The sequence below is a fragment of the Eutrema salsugineum genome, unplaced genomic scaffold (genome assembly GCF_000478725.1).
Source record: "Eutrema salsugineum unplaced genomic scaffold, Eutsalg1_0 scaffold_7, whole genome shotgun sequence".
Lineage (NCBI taxonomy): Eukaryota > Viridiplantae > Streptophyta > Magnoliopsida > Brassicales > Brassicaceae > Eutrema > Eutrema salsugineum.
The window spans coordinates 10043182-10057513 of NW_006256486.1; the positions used below are offsets into that span (position 1 = coordinate 10043182).

General features: G+C 41.4%; 1 protein-coding gene and 1 pseudogene across 1 annotated transcript; one reads left to right on the forward strand and one right to left on the reverse strand.

The window, feature by feature from the left end:
- Positions 1-2371: 2371 nt before the first annotated feature.
- On the forward strand, positions 2372-5633 carry LOC18010799. Its single transcript, XM_024150393.1, has 7 exons — positions 2372-3013; positions 3399-3477; positions 3590-3679; positions 3756-4388; positions 4505-4832; positions 4921-5002; positions 5144-5633. Exons 1-7 carry the CDS (start codon positions 2816-2818, stop codon positions 5351-5353), a joined length of 1620 nt encoding a protein of 539 aa, XP_024006161.1. The 5' UTR covers positions 2372-2815; the 3' UTR covers positions 5354-5633.
- Positions 5634-6115: 482 nt separating this feature from the next.
- The window catches only part of LOC112083083, a 47678-nt pseudogene continuing 39461 nt past the window's right edge, over positions 6116-14332 (reverse strand).

Sequence of the window (14332 nt, forward strand, 5' to 3'; positions counted from 1 at the left end):
CCAAGTTTGATTTAAAGTCTGGATTCTGGCAACTTGGTGTTCATCCTGATGAAAGATACAAAACAGCTTTCTGCCTACCCAACAGACATCTCCAATGGAATGTTCTACCCTTCGGATTAAAGACAGCGCCATCGCTATTTCAGCAAGCGATGCTTCGTATATTTAAGCCTCTTCTCCACACGGCTTTAATATACATCGACGATATTCTGTTATTCTCAACAAGCAAAGAAGATCACATTCGGTCTCTCCGACAATTTCAAGGCATAGTTGAAGAATATGGAATCATGCTCTCGGCCCGAAAGATGATAGTAGCCCAGCCCAACATCGACTTCCTTGGAATGCAAATCACAGAAGGAAAATTCACACCGCAAGCCCATTTAGCTACAGCACTCCTCGATTTTCCCGATGAAAATCTCACGCGGAGACAAGTCCAACAATTCCTTGGAGTAATTAATTACATCAGCGACTTTATTCCGCAACTTTCGCAAATGACTAGACCACTCCAGAAGATGCTGACAAAGAATCCACCCACGTGGGCCACCAAACAAACCGAAGCAGTCAAAAGCCTAAAAAAGGAGATACAGAAGCTACCACCTTTAAAGATTCCCTCTACAGGCCTACGAATACTGCAGACTGACGCAAGTGACAAATATTGGGGAGCCATTTTATTCGAAGAAATAAATGGTAAACGTCAAATCTGTGGATACAAAAGCGGACGCTTTAAATATTCCGAGATGCATTATCACTCTACATTCAAAGAAATCCTAGCGGTCAAGAAGGCTATCGAAAAGTTCGAGTTTCATCTGATAGGACATAAATTTCGCATCGAAATGGATATGTCTTCTTTTCCGAAGATGTTACAATTCAAGCAGAAGATGGTCCCACATCAACAATTATTGCGCTGGAGCGAATGGTTTTCGAAGTACGACTTCGAATCTTTCTATTTAAAGGGTGCGAAGAACACTCTTGCTGACATGCTCAGTAGAAACCCTCCTAAAGAAGTTCATATGATGACAAACGCCTCAGCTTCCTCGAGTTCGGAAAACCAATACTATGACTTCGACGCAAACATGCCTCTCGACGCTCACCAGCTCGTCGACAAAAGGACTCTGCATGAGCATCTTCAACACAGGATTTTCAAATACCAGTCCATCATCCTGTCCAAATACGGAATCTACGGCCACTTCATTGCACCAATGGGTATTCACCCTGATCACCCGTTCGCACATCTCTATAGAATCGAGAATACAGCAATGCCGGAAGAAGTTCTGTGTTTCCTCTGGTACCTCTGCTCAGTCTACACCATCGGAATCACCTTTGATATCAAATGGCTTTACCAGTACGTCAACGCTGTACAAAACCGAAGAGATTGTTTCTCCACATTCTTGGCATGGTTCGCACCACTGATTGTTTGGAGCGGAAAACTAAGAAAATCAGCAAAAGCAACAGGCCTACCATTCAAGAAACTAAAGAGACAATGAGGTCTCAATCCGTTCTTCAATCCTCACACGATCTACTTCTTCCATCGTCCTGTTCAGATCAACCCCAAATCCAGCAAAATTCATACATTACCCACTCTTATCCATCACAATGACTATCAGAGAGGAGTTCGTCCAGATTTCAACCTCACCGACGTTAAAGCCTACGAAGACTTTCAAACACATGCATTCCGCCTCAACAATGCCAGACCTTCCCAGTTCCTTTCATTCCAAATTGGTCGTACTATCCGATCGATTACCAGATGAGTCTAGACGAAGACGTTATGTTTTCCATGTCTAAACGAATTATAGAAGACATACCAGTTACTAAGGAGATCAAGAAAGAAAAGGAACCGCTGTCCCAAGACTGTCCACCAGAATATTTCCAGGACGCTCAGCTACCGGATGACGCGATGAATATCGATGAAATTGGAAAAATGTTCAACATTGAAATCAATGAAGAGTCACAGACTGACTACGAAGAGCCTACACCAGGTTATGACTGCCCAGGAGAATACTATGGATGCTGCGACAAACATATCATCGAGTTCGAGATCGACCACTAAAGTACTTATTTTAAAGGTACTTAATTATGTTTAATTATGAGTGTGCTTAAAACCATGTAAAATAAATAATAATTTAAGTGTGATGTAAGCGATGATGTAATCGCAAGAGAATGATGTAAGCGCTTATGTCAGCGCGCACTATCTCCCACCTATAAATATGTGTGCACCTCCTTGTAAAAAAATCATCTCAGAATTTCTAATAAAACCTCTCTCTAGAATTCTCTCTAGAATGAGTTTTTAAATACTCTCTAGTTTTCCAAACTTCTTGACATCTTCATAAGTCTTGGTTTCTTTTTTTCATTCATGAGTTGCTAAATTGTAGTTTCCGGTACATCATTTCTCCACCAGAATCTAGCCATTATGGACACTACCTTCTCGGTTAAGATCTTGAGCAGCTTGAAACAGATTGTTTGTACCCTTTCGTATGACAAAATTTTCTACACTATCATTTCTTATTATCATAGTTTATTTTCAATTTCTTATATAAAAGTAAATAATCGTTGGGAAAAAAACACCAAACAACACTTTAATTCATTAAAATCGCATCAACTACGCTCCAAAAGATAGATGAAAATTAGCGTAAAAAGAATAGTGTAATAAAATTCGTCATTTTTCGCTCAAAAAGTCAAAGACACACATTATTATCAAACTTTTCTTGCAGAGTCTATATGAGTCACGAAACCAGATTCCCACGAGCCTTCTCTCTCTTCTCTTCTCTCTCTCTCTAGCTAAGAGCTCAGAGAACTGGTGCAAGCACTTCATAGGATTCAAATGCCGTCGGAGATCCAACGACCGTTGAGATCTGCGGCGTGTAAAGGAGGATATCGGCGAGACTTCAGCCCCGACTCTTTGATCTTCACACCGGAATCAAATCTCAGCCTCTTTTCCTCCGCCTCCGTTAGCGTTGATCGCTGCTCTTCCACCTCCGACGCTCACGACCGCGACTCTCTCGTCTCTGCTCCTTCACTGGTACTTCCACATTGTCGAGCTCATGCTAGATTTTTTTTTTTTGGGGGACTTTGGAGTGTAAAATCTGAATCTGAGTTCTCAACGACATTATGATTTGACTGAGTCAAACTTCCGAAAAATCATGCAACTTTTGTTTTTCTTAATTCGTCTATTTCCACTGTTCATCATTCATTATGTCAAATTTTTCTGTCTTCTCAATTGTTACTGAACAGTATAGATTCATGTTAAATGCCAATAAACAAATTTGCGAGTAGTGATGGAAATTTTTTCATAAACACAACTCTGAATGTTTCTAAGAAATAGACATTCCTTGTAAAATTACTAGATCTTGCTTTTTTTTTTTGAATTCCGAGTAATTATTTTTGGTAATGATTTGAGATGACAGGAGCGAGATCAAGATCAAGACAAGCGTGGAACAGGGTGGAAGCAAAGTCGCAACTCTAGAAAATCAAATAAAGTGAAAGGTAAATTGATAAATGTTGCAAGAAAAGCGACAAAAACAGTCCAAAAAGAGATTCAATTATACATTTGGAACTTTTTCTTATTTACTTTTCTCTTGTTTTTCAACTGAAAAAGCCGCTTGGAAAGAAGAGTTTGAGGTTAATAAAGAAGATGAAATCCAGAATCTTGATTCAGCTAGGAGCTCTTTCTCTATAGCTCTACGAGGTGAGAGCTACTTATTGAAATAAAGTTTGAATCTCTTTTCCTAACTTTTGCGTTCTAATCTTAACTCTTTATATAGAATGCCAGGAAAGAAAATCAAGATCTGAAGCTTTAGCAAAGAAGCTAGACTACCAAAGAACTGCTTCACTGGATCTAAGTAATGTAACCTCTTCATCTCCGCGAGTAGTAACCGTTAAGAGAGCTTCAGTTTCAACTAATAAATCCAGCGTGTTTCCTAGTCCTGGAACTCCGACTTATCTGCATAGTATGCAAAAAGGTTGGAGCTCAGAGCGTGTAGCCTTACGTTCAAACGGTGGAAGAAGCCCACCCAATGCTGGTTTCTTACCTTTATATAATGGAAGAACGGTTCCTTCTAAGTGGGAAGATGCAGAGAGATGGATACTTAGTCCTCTTGCTAGAGAAGGAGCTGCTCGGACTTCATTTGGAGCATCACATGAAAGGCGGCCTAAAGCAAAGAGCGGCCCATTGGGGCCTCCTGGAGTCGCTTATTATTCGTTGTTTTCTCCTGCTGTTCCTATGGTTCACGGTGGTAACATGAGCTGCTTATCAGCTAGCTCTCCGTTTTCATCAGCTGGTGTGTTGCCAGAAAATGGTAGTTCTAGAGGTTCCGCTCAAAGAACCGATCATTGTATGGCTAGATCAGTTAGCATGCATGGCTGCTCTGAAACTCTTGTACCCTCGTTATCACAAGGTATAGACAGATCAACTCTGTATAAACTAAGTTTCTGTGTCTTGTCACTCTCTTTTACCTGTTTCGTGAGTGTACAGAGGACTCATACATATAGGATTTGGTATCTATATGTACAGATGACATACATGAGAGTATTAAGGATGCTGCGACTGATGCTCGAGCTGTCTCAAGAAGGGATATGGCGACACAGATGAGTCCAGAGGGAAGCATCCGGTTATCTCCTGAGAGACAGTGTTCGTTCTCTCCTTCCTCTCCATCAGCACTCAGTATTGTGGAAATACTGAATGGTCGTTCCAACCGAGCAGAAGTCAAGGACTTACAGGTTGATGAGAAGGTAACTGTAACTCGCTGGTCAAAGAGGCACAAAGCTCTATACCATGGAGATAGCTCAAAAATGCGAGACCACTTACATGGACAAGCTAGGGATCCTCAAGGTTTGACATGGTATGTTCTACTTCTACGTTGAAACCACTTCACTGATATGGAGTGAACTAGATTTGGAGTTGTGATTGAAAGTTTCATATTTCTGTAGGGCAAAGACCGAGGAAGCCAGAATCATATCTTGGGAAAATCTGCAGAAAGCTAAGGCCGAGGCAGAAATACGAAAGCTAGAGGTTCTTTCCTCTCATCCTGTTTCTGTACTTTTTTTCTTCCTGAAGCATAAAAATAATTGCAATTGGTATTTTGGTATCAATAGCTTCTAAGAAATAATGAATAGTATCACTCACATTGTCAAGAAATATTTTTTTTTGCAGATGAAGTTGGAAAAGAAAAGATCTTCGTCCATGGAAAAAATAATGAGGAAAGTGAAAACAGCAGAGAAGAAAGCAGAAGAGATGAGGAGGTCGGTTTTAGACGATCGGGTTTCAAGTGCACCCCGAGGCAAGGCTTTATTATCTTTCAGAAGAAATGGGAAGAAGAAAATGGCCTCACTTAGTGGTTGCTTCACCTGCAATGCATGCTAGTTACTGGTAAAACAACTCTTTCGATCTATGTGGTTTTCTTATTCCCTGCTTGTAACACCTTTGATAGTATGTAGCTGTTTGATTTTTCAATTCATGTGGTTACATTTGTGTAGTTAGTTGAGTAAATTCAAGGGATGAGTCTACCCCTTTCCACCTTTGTGGCTCTTTGGGTTGTTAGAGGTGAATTGATCCCTTGAGAGGACCAAATCTCTTTTACTTACTGATCCATGCATCATCGTCTGATCGATTTTAATGTTCTAAATTCTCTAGTTTCTTGGTTCCTGACAAAATGTCTGTAATTATGATTCCTACATTCTACATTCTACTAGTCAGATGAAATTATATGCATATAATAACGACCTGTTCAGATTTAGCCCTTTTTTCCCATGCTGAATATGTAACTTCTGCTCAAAAACTAATTAAACAGAAGAATTCGAAATTCTGTCGAGAATTTTTTTTACTGAAGATAGTGTAGATATAATGATATGGTTCAGATAAGCATTATAGTATAAAATCCGTAAAATTCTCAAGGTCAACGTCCCTAGGGCCGTTCTCTGTTATCTGCTCGTTCCCTTCTTTGCTCTCTCTTTCTTGCAGCCGATCTGATTGTCTCGATAAGAGGAGCGTCATCGTCTACATAATCTCCCTTATCGTCTTTGTCCGAGCCGCTACTGATAGATTCCTCCTCGCCACTTCCGCTTTGCTCATCAAACAGTCTCTTTCGCTCTGTTTCAGGACGTTTTCTTGGCCGTCCCCTGCTTCTCACAGCTGCACCTTCCTTGTCGTCGGTGAGAAATCCCAAAACAATAAAAGCCTCGTCATAACAATCCATTGTTTAAGAAGATAGAGCTCAAGTTTTATAAACAAAATAATCTCGACTAAAGATGACACATTCGCTTTCTCAACCATGTTACTCAGAAGCTGTGGATAATCCTTCATCATCGCACCCGTTATGTCTATCTTATTGTTATCAAACATTTCTCGTTGAGCTTTGCTCTGATACATCAGCTTCTTTCCATTATCCGTTGAAGAGATAATCTTCTCACTGATCGCCTTATTGACCGAGGCAAACAGAAGTCTGATCAAGTTTGTTGAATCCTAGTCATTCATAGACCCAGTCCGATAATACTGATCCAAAAGCATAGTGTTGATACAGTTCCAGTCCTTCATGGCCTTCATGCACTCCCAAACATCATCAATCACATAAACGCTTAAAAATGGATCGTTGGAGTAGTCCCGTAATATTTTTAACATTCTCAAGATATGGATCTCAGAGAATGAATCATCACAAACTTTCTTGCGTTCGAGTGGTCATGCACTAACCCTCCTATAGCATTAGCAATTGCACGTCTGATTTCTTGAGGTTAACTCGTACAAATGTTCTAGGTCATGATCATCAGGTACTGGTGTCTTAGCAGCTGCTTTATAAGCCATCTATATAGCACATACAGCTACAGGGATATCAACATCATAAGCCATCTCGATTATTCGACCGGAGAATAATAATGACCAAGAGTGGGGACATTTTCATCATTCTCATAAAGTTTTCGCAATGCCATGAGAGAAGCTTTCCCCACTCCAGCAGATTTTCACTACGCATCCATCCAAGATACTTCAAGTACCGATCTTGCAAGAAAAGACAAGGATAAGACGACATCCAAATGCCTAGAGACTGAATGCATGACATCCTAATATCTGGGTAGACTTTTTATATCGGTGTACAACAACCCGATCAAGATCTTCCGCATCATGTCCTGTAATGTAGTTATTTGTTCATGAGTAACAGACAACCTTTTGTTGAGCAACTCCACAAGAGCTTTTTCTTGCTTTTAGCCTTCAATTGCCTTTGGGTGGTTTCTCGCAGAGAACCGAGTGTGTTTGCAATGAGATAAATGATGTGACTAGCTGGAGGCCCTTTGAGTTTAGTCATATATATTTTAGATATATTTAATTACATAATTAATATATATATATATATATATATATAGGTTTAGAATGTGACTGATGTTTATTAAAAAAGATTACACACGATTATTTAGAGATATAGGGGAGTAACTAGGTTAATCTAATTATGGAAGTAGTCCTTTGTATGTATAACTTATATCTTTTACACACCCCCTCAAGATGGAGAGATTTCTGTGACTCCAATCTTGGACCTTGCAATGTGAAAACTGGATCTCGTTAATGCGTCGACCAGTTGATCCTTAGTCGATACATGTGACACTCAAAGACACCCAGATTGAATTTGATTGCGAAAAAAATGGTAGTCCAAGACAATATGTTTCATCCTTGAATGAAAAACTGGATTGGCACTCAAATATGTAGCACCAATGTTATCACAGTATACCACCAGTGCTCCTGCGAGTTTGATCTGGAGTTCAGATAAGAGATTGCAGATCCAGCGGATTTCTTGTGCTGTATTGGTGATGGCTCTGTATTCTGCTTCGGTGGAGGATCTGGCGACTCCTTTTTGTTTTCTTAGGTAGATAATGTATGCGTTGCTAGAGACAAAATTATCCAAGTCTCCTGTCCAATCCGCATCAGAAAAACTATGTAAGGAGAGAGTGTTCGTTTTTGGAAGAAAAATCCAGCCAGGTAGCGTAGAACACGTTTTACAGCTTGCCAATGGTCCGATGTTGGCATGTGCATAAACAGGGAGAGTCTGTTGACTGCAAAAGAAATGTCAGGCCGCGTGAATGCTAGATATTGGAGACTTTCCACGACCATTCGATATTCTGATGCATCTTCAAGGGCTGTTCTTGCACTGAGAGTGAGTTTCAAAGATGCTTCAAGTGTTGAGGCTACGCCTCAAGCATATTGGTCTTCGCCAGGAGATCCAGAATGTATTTTCTCTGCATAAGACGAAGCCCATCTGGTGATCTCGTTACTTTGATTCCCAGAAAATAGTTGACATCACCTAAATATTTAATCGAGAATCTGTCTGCAAGAGAGCTTAATACACAGGAGACAGCATTGGTGTTGTGTCTGATAACACTATATTTGTACCAATTTTTATCATTGATTTCAAATGATTTTTCAAAGATTTTAATCAGTTTTAGGAACTTTTATTATGATTTCTCTATATTTGTAGTTTCAAGACTCTTTTCACTAAACTTAGGGAAAAAGATGACAAAATGGAAGAAATCCACATTTTCAGCTCAGAGTCAGACCGTCAGAAGTTCAACCTCAAATGAAGATTTTCTAACCGTCTGATCGAGCTCAAATTTGGAGACATCCAAGAGGAGACAACCAGCTTTCCATGGCACTTAACATTAGGAATATCCAACGGTGCAATCAAAAGATACATGGAGAACAAGTTGACCTAATTAACCAGTTCCGGAAAACTCTCACCCGCGGCAAACAAGCATTTTACCTGCCCGGGAAGACTCTCACCCCTGGTGGACCTAATGCCGAACCGCAGGGCCCAACATCAAAGCCTCATTTCTCTTCTGAGAAACCTTAAATGAGACCTGTAAGACCTTAGGATCTATAAATACATTTTTTCGCAGCCCTAAACTGGTGTGTGCCCTTGTAATGAGTTTTTGATCCACCAAACTCTGTTTTTTTAGGGTTAGGCGATGGAGAAGGGGATTTTTCCCTGGATATTGTTCTATCTCCTGTTTATCTAATTAGCTTTTCTGTTTCATCGTATGCATTCTTTCATGTCTTTTATCATTCCTTGCATCATGTAGATTTGTCCCAGAGAGTCAACTTTCTAAAGAGTCATCGATAGGGATACATGTTCGATTAGGATTTCTAAGCTTCTAAACCATATTCTGGATCTCATCTCTTCTAAGTTGTTGATACTGCATGAGAGTAGATTCATGACCAATTCTCTGAGCCTAAGATTGATCAGAGCGACGAGATGCTGTATCATATCATCCATACCTTGCTTCAGAAGAACATAGTCGCTACAGGAGTTGAGAGCTACATGTAGAGAAGATGTGAGCAAACAAATTCAATAGTTAATGTATGATCTTATTCCTGGCATGAGAACGAGAGTTAATTGTCAGATTTAAGTGATTAGTTAATTTAGATGGCGAGAGTTGGTTAATCATACACATGTCTATTCCAGTTCCATGCAGATCCCAGAAGATAGATAAGGATAACTCGCCCGGAAACTAATTGGAAATGCTTTGATATCGATTAGAGTAAACCGGAGAAGTTTAAATTGCCCACTATGAGTCTAGATTCTATAGTTTGAGTCGAACACCCTTGAGATATTCTTTTAGAAACTCATTTGCATTGCATTTTATTTCCCGTAAATATTAGATAGGTTTAGTTTAGGATCCATAACCAAAAACTCCAAACCCCCATGAGTTTCTGACTTTGCTTACTATCCTAGTTTGGTGTTTCCTAGACATCTTCCCTGTAGATCAACATCTTAAGTCCTACAACGTACATCTGTGCACTTTCAGACTTTAGAGTTTTATAAATTTAAAACTCTGGACCAATGGGCTTGCAAAAGAACTGCGACCATGAGACCCATCAAAGTTTTTGGCGCTGTTGCCAGAGAAGATTTTAGGTGCTGGAGGTCTAAACCAAGAAGGTTGAAGCCGCAGAAGACTATATATATCAAGTTTCTGCCAAAACACCATAGGAAGTAAACCAAACTCATAAACACCCTAACTTTTTTCTTTTTTTCTGCTTATTTTTCTTCTGCTTGCCCTAGTTTCAGAATCCTTAAAGCATGGATCATCCCAGAAGAAACTCTAATCCCGAGCAAAGGTTTTGCAACCTGTGTGAAGCTCCCTGCGCATGTGAATCACCATTCAGGCGTGATTCTGATCATCTGGTTCAGCCAAGTCATCCGAAGCACCACTTTGGAGACTCGCGAACTCCAGACCACCGAGATGAACCCTATTCACCACACCTGGTGAACCGACGACCATCTCAGCCGTCTTAATTTTACGACGATTTGTGGATACACAGCCGTCTTAATTTTTATGATTTATACGATTCGTCGTAAAATCGTCGTAATGTTACGACGATTTTACGACGAATAACACGGATCATCGTAAAATCGTCGTAAAGCCCAGATACAGCCACGTGTGTTTGTCTTATTCGCTTTGTTATACGGTGGGACCTTTACGACGAATTTACGACGAATCCGTCGTAAATTCGTCGTAATCGTTACGTCGAATTTACGACGAATATAAATTCTATATATAGGACCTCACCCCTTCCTCATTTCGTCGCTTATCTCTCCTTCCTCCTCTCTTGCATTCCTCCTCTTTTTGACGCAAAAAAAGGTAATTATTTTTTTTTAATTACTTTAAATTATTTTATTATTAAATAGTTTAGAAATTCAAACGGTTTAGGTCGGGAATTAGTTTAGGCTCGGAATTTGTTAGATTTAGGATCGGAATTTCTTAGATTTAGGATCGTAATTAAAAATTAATTGTAATTAACTTGAAAAATAAAATTTTATCGGTTTTGCAGACGATGACTCGACGGAGGACGCATTACATCAATTTCATGGCGGACGGACACTCTTCCCGGGCGTCTGCCTCGGGAAACACCGGGACCGATGTCCCTTCATCTTCCGGAGCCTCCCAGGTTCCGAATACCGCGGAGCCGTCTCCACCACCGCCTCCACCATCGCCTCCACCACCACCTCCACCGCCGGCTGCCGAACCGGTACCCGCCCCTCCTCATCCGTATGCCCAGTTTACGGTTGAGGATTTACTAGCCCTACCGGGACGGGGGGCTTTACGACGTCTGGTTCTCGGAAAAGCGGAACCAGGCTCTTATTGGTAAGTAAACTTTTTAGTTTTTTATGTTTTTTTAAATTAATGGTTTAATTTACTTAAATATTAATGTAATAAGTTTTTTTTTGTTTCATAGGTTTAGTTTGGATAATTGTGTCGGTCGGAGCGTTTCCGACACAATTAAGAGTCATTTCGTGGAGCCGCACTACAATTGGAGCAAGGTGTCGCAAGAGACGTTCGACACCTGGTACAAGTGTTTTGCGGTAATATTTTTTAAATATTATTTATATCATTTTAAATTGTAGTAAAATTCAATTAATCTTACTTTTATATTATTTATCTAATTTTTTGTTTTCTTTTGCAGCAACGGTGGAACTGGGACATCGGGATCAACGAGACGGTCCGCGAAGCTTTCCGGCTGAAGGCGCAGAAACGCCTAGTCAACACCGTTTCCGATTGGAAGCGGAAATGGGAGACCGACGGCGACGACGCAAAGCCGAGCTCCATGTCCACTACCTGTTGGAACGGGTTGAAGGCGTACTGGCTGGACCCGCATGCCCAAACCACCGCTGCTAAGTGTTCGACCGTCCGAAACCGGGTCGATCCGGTGACTGGTGAGAAGTTAGTGACCCCGCACACTTTTGGCCAAATATCTTTTGCGGGAAGACGTCTCATGATGGTAAGTAATTATTATTTTATTTTAATTTTATTTATTGCTATAATTTATTAAATATTTTTGACTAATGTTTACTAATTCGTAGGCCGAGGAGAACGGAGGAGAACTACCTCCAATGACGAAGCTCTTCGAGACCACTCACCGGAAGAGGGACGGGAGCTTTGTCGACGCTCGGTCCGAGGAGATCTACAATGCCGCTATGCAGCGGATCGCCGAGCGGGAGACCCAGGCCACACCTGACGGTACTATCCAACTACCGTTGACCGTCGCTGAGCAAGACCAGATTTTCGAAGAGGTATGATCTATTTCAATTTTTTTAAAATTTATTATATTTATTACTTAATAAATAATTAACGTTTTTATTTTCCATTTGTAGGTTGCTCCGAAGAAGAAGGGCCAAACCTTAGGGATGGGCTCTATTAGAGACTGTCCTGCTGCCTCGGCTTCCGGATTCCGCACGCAGGAGGATCCGAGTCAGCTTCGCCAGGAGCTTGCTACGGCCAATGCTGAGATCACCACTCTCAGGCATGAGCAAGTGGCCCAGAAGCAGGAGCTCACCGAGATACATGATCTCTTCGACATCGTTGCGGAAGCGGTTCCGCAGTTGGCCACCGCAATCCGAGCGAGGCAACAGCGAGCACGAAGGGTTTTTGAGACCGGTGGTACTTCCGGTACTGGACCATCGGACCAGCAGACGCAGGGCGGTCAGTCTTCGGCTCCGGTAGTGCAGACGGGAAACGACGGCCCAGCAGCGACGGGCGTCCGACAAGCTGTTTTCAGAACCTGAACCAAGCAAATAATTTTTGAGCTCCAAATACAGGCTCTCGGGACTTGTTTGAGGCTATATATGGCTTTGTTTAGGCGGCACACATGGTGTGGGTGATCTGCATCGACAAATCCTAGAGGCTGCGACATGTAGACTTCCTCTGTTAGCGTTCCCTGAAGAAAAGCATGATTAAAATCAAGTTGTCAAAGACGCCAAGAGTGGCTGCCAGCATGACCCAGAACCAATCTGATTGAAGTGGATTTGATGGCTGGGCTAAAAGTTTCTTTGTAGTCGAGTCCATACTCCTGATAATATCCTTTAGCAACCAGTCTCGTTTTGTACTTGTCAAAGGTACCCGTGGCCAGATATTTCGTCTTGTATATCCATTTGCAGCAAATTACGTTCTGATGTGGGGCTGGTGGTACCAGATCCCAAGTGTGTTCTTGGACATGATTGTTATACTCAACAGACATAGAATGACGCCATTTCTCATCCTTCATAGCTTGAGTATAAGAAGATGGTTCTGGTTCGATGTGTTTGGCAAGTGCAACAGTTGAGCTGTGTTTTTGTTTTCTTTTGGTGATATTATTTTTGGAACGAGTAGTCAAGGTGGTATTGGGTGGGATTCTAAGGTGGTTATAGGATTTGGTGGTGGATTTCTGTTGCCGGTTGAAGGTTGTGGATTGTGTTCGACGACTTGTGAAATTGTAGAAGGTCTGGTAGTGGTAGTATTGATGGTTATATGGGCTTGCTCTGGGTCAGTGGACCTTTTGGTGGTGGAGGTTGTATTGTGTATAATAGGCTTATTTTTGGTTTGGCCAGTGGGTCTGGGAGTAGTAGAGATAATACCTGAGGCGGCGATGGTGGTGCCGATAGTGATGTTGGAGCTGAATTTTGCGATGGTTGTGTTGTCGTCGGCTGAAGTGAGGCAGACCGGTGAGGACTTGATCTTGGGGGCATCTGAGGTAGAACAGGAGAAGTGAATGAATGCTGAACTGGTGTAATTACTGGTGTCGAAGCAGTTTCTGGGAGAGCTAAAATCTGCAATGGTGATGACGGCGAGCCACTGAATGGGAATTGACTCTCGTCAAATTTCACATGACGTGAATTATATACCCGGCCTGTGCTTTTGTCGAGAACAAAAGTACGCACTTTGAGTAAGTGAATAGACGATGAATACACAAGGCTTTGATCGGTCATCCAGTTTGTGTTTGGTGTACGGCCTTAACCACGGGAAGCAGAGGCAGCCGTAAATCCGCAGCTTCTCATAGTTTGGAGGAACACCACAGAGCTTTTGATACGAGGATTTATGCGCAAGTACCGGAGTTGGGATTCTATTGATGAGGTAGAATGCTGTTTGAAAAGCTGAAGGCCAATGCTCTTTGGGAAGAGATGCTGTCGACAAGAGAGTGAGACCCATTTCAACTATGAGCCGGTGCTTGCATTCTGAGATTCCATTGTGCTCGGGTACATAGGGTGGTGTCGTGAGATGGGACACTCCATGTTGAACAAGGAAGCTTCGTAGTGCAACGTACTCCCCACCATTATCGGTGTTCAAGGTACCATTTTTTGTGTGGAAATGATTCTCAACTAGAGTTTTAAAGTGGATATATGTTTCTTTGACCTGAGATTTTTGTTTTAGTGGGTAGAATCAAGTGTATCAAGTGAAATGGTCTACAAAAATGAGGTATTATTTGAAATTTTCAGTATTGAGGATTGGAGACGTCAAAACATCACTAAATAGATAGGCCAAGGGTCGATCTGAAACCATGGAAGTTTGAGCAAAAGAAAGTTCGTGGCTTTTATTGATATGGGAGTTGGAGCAA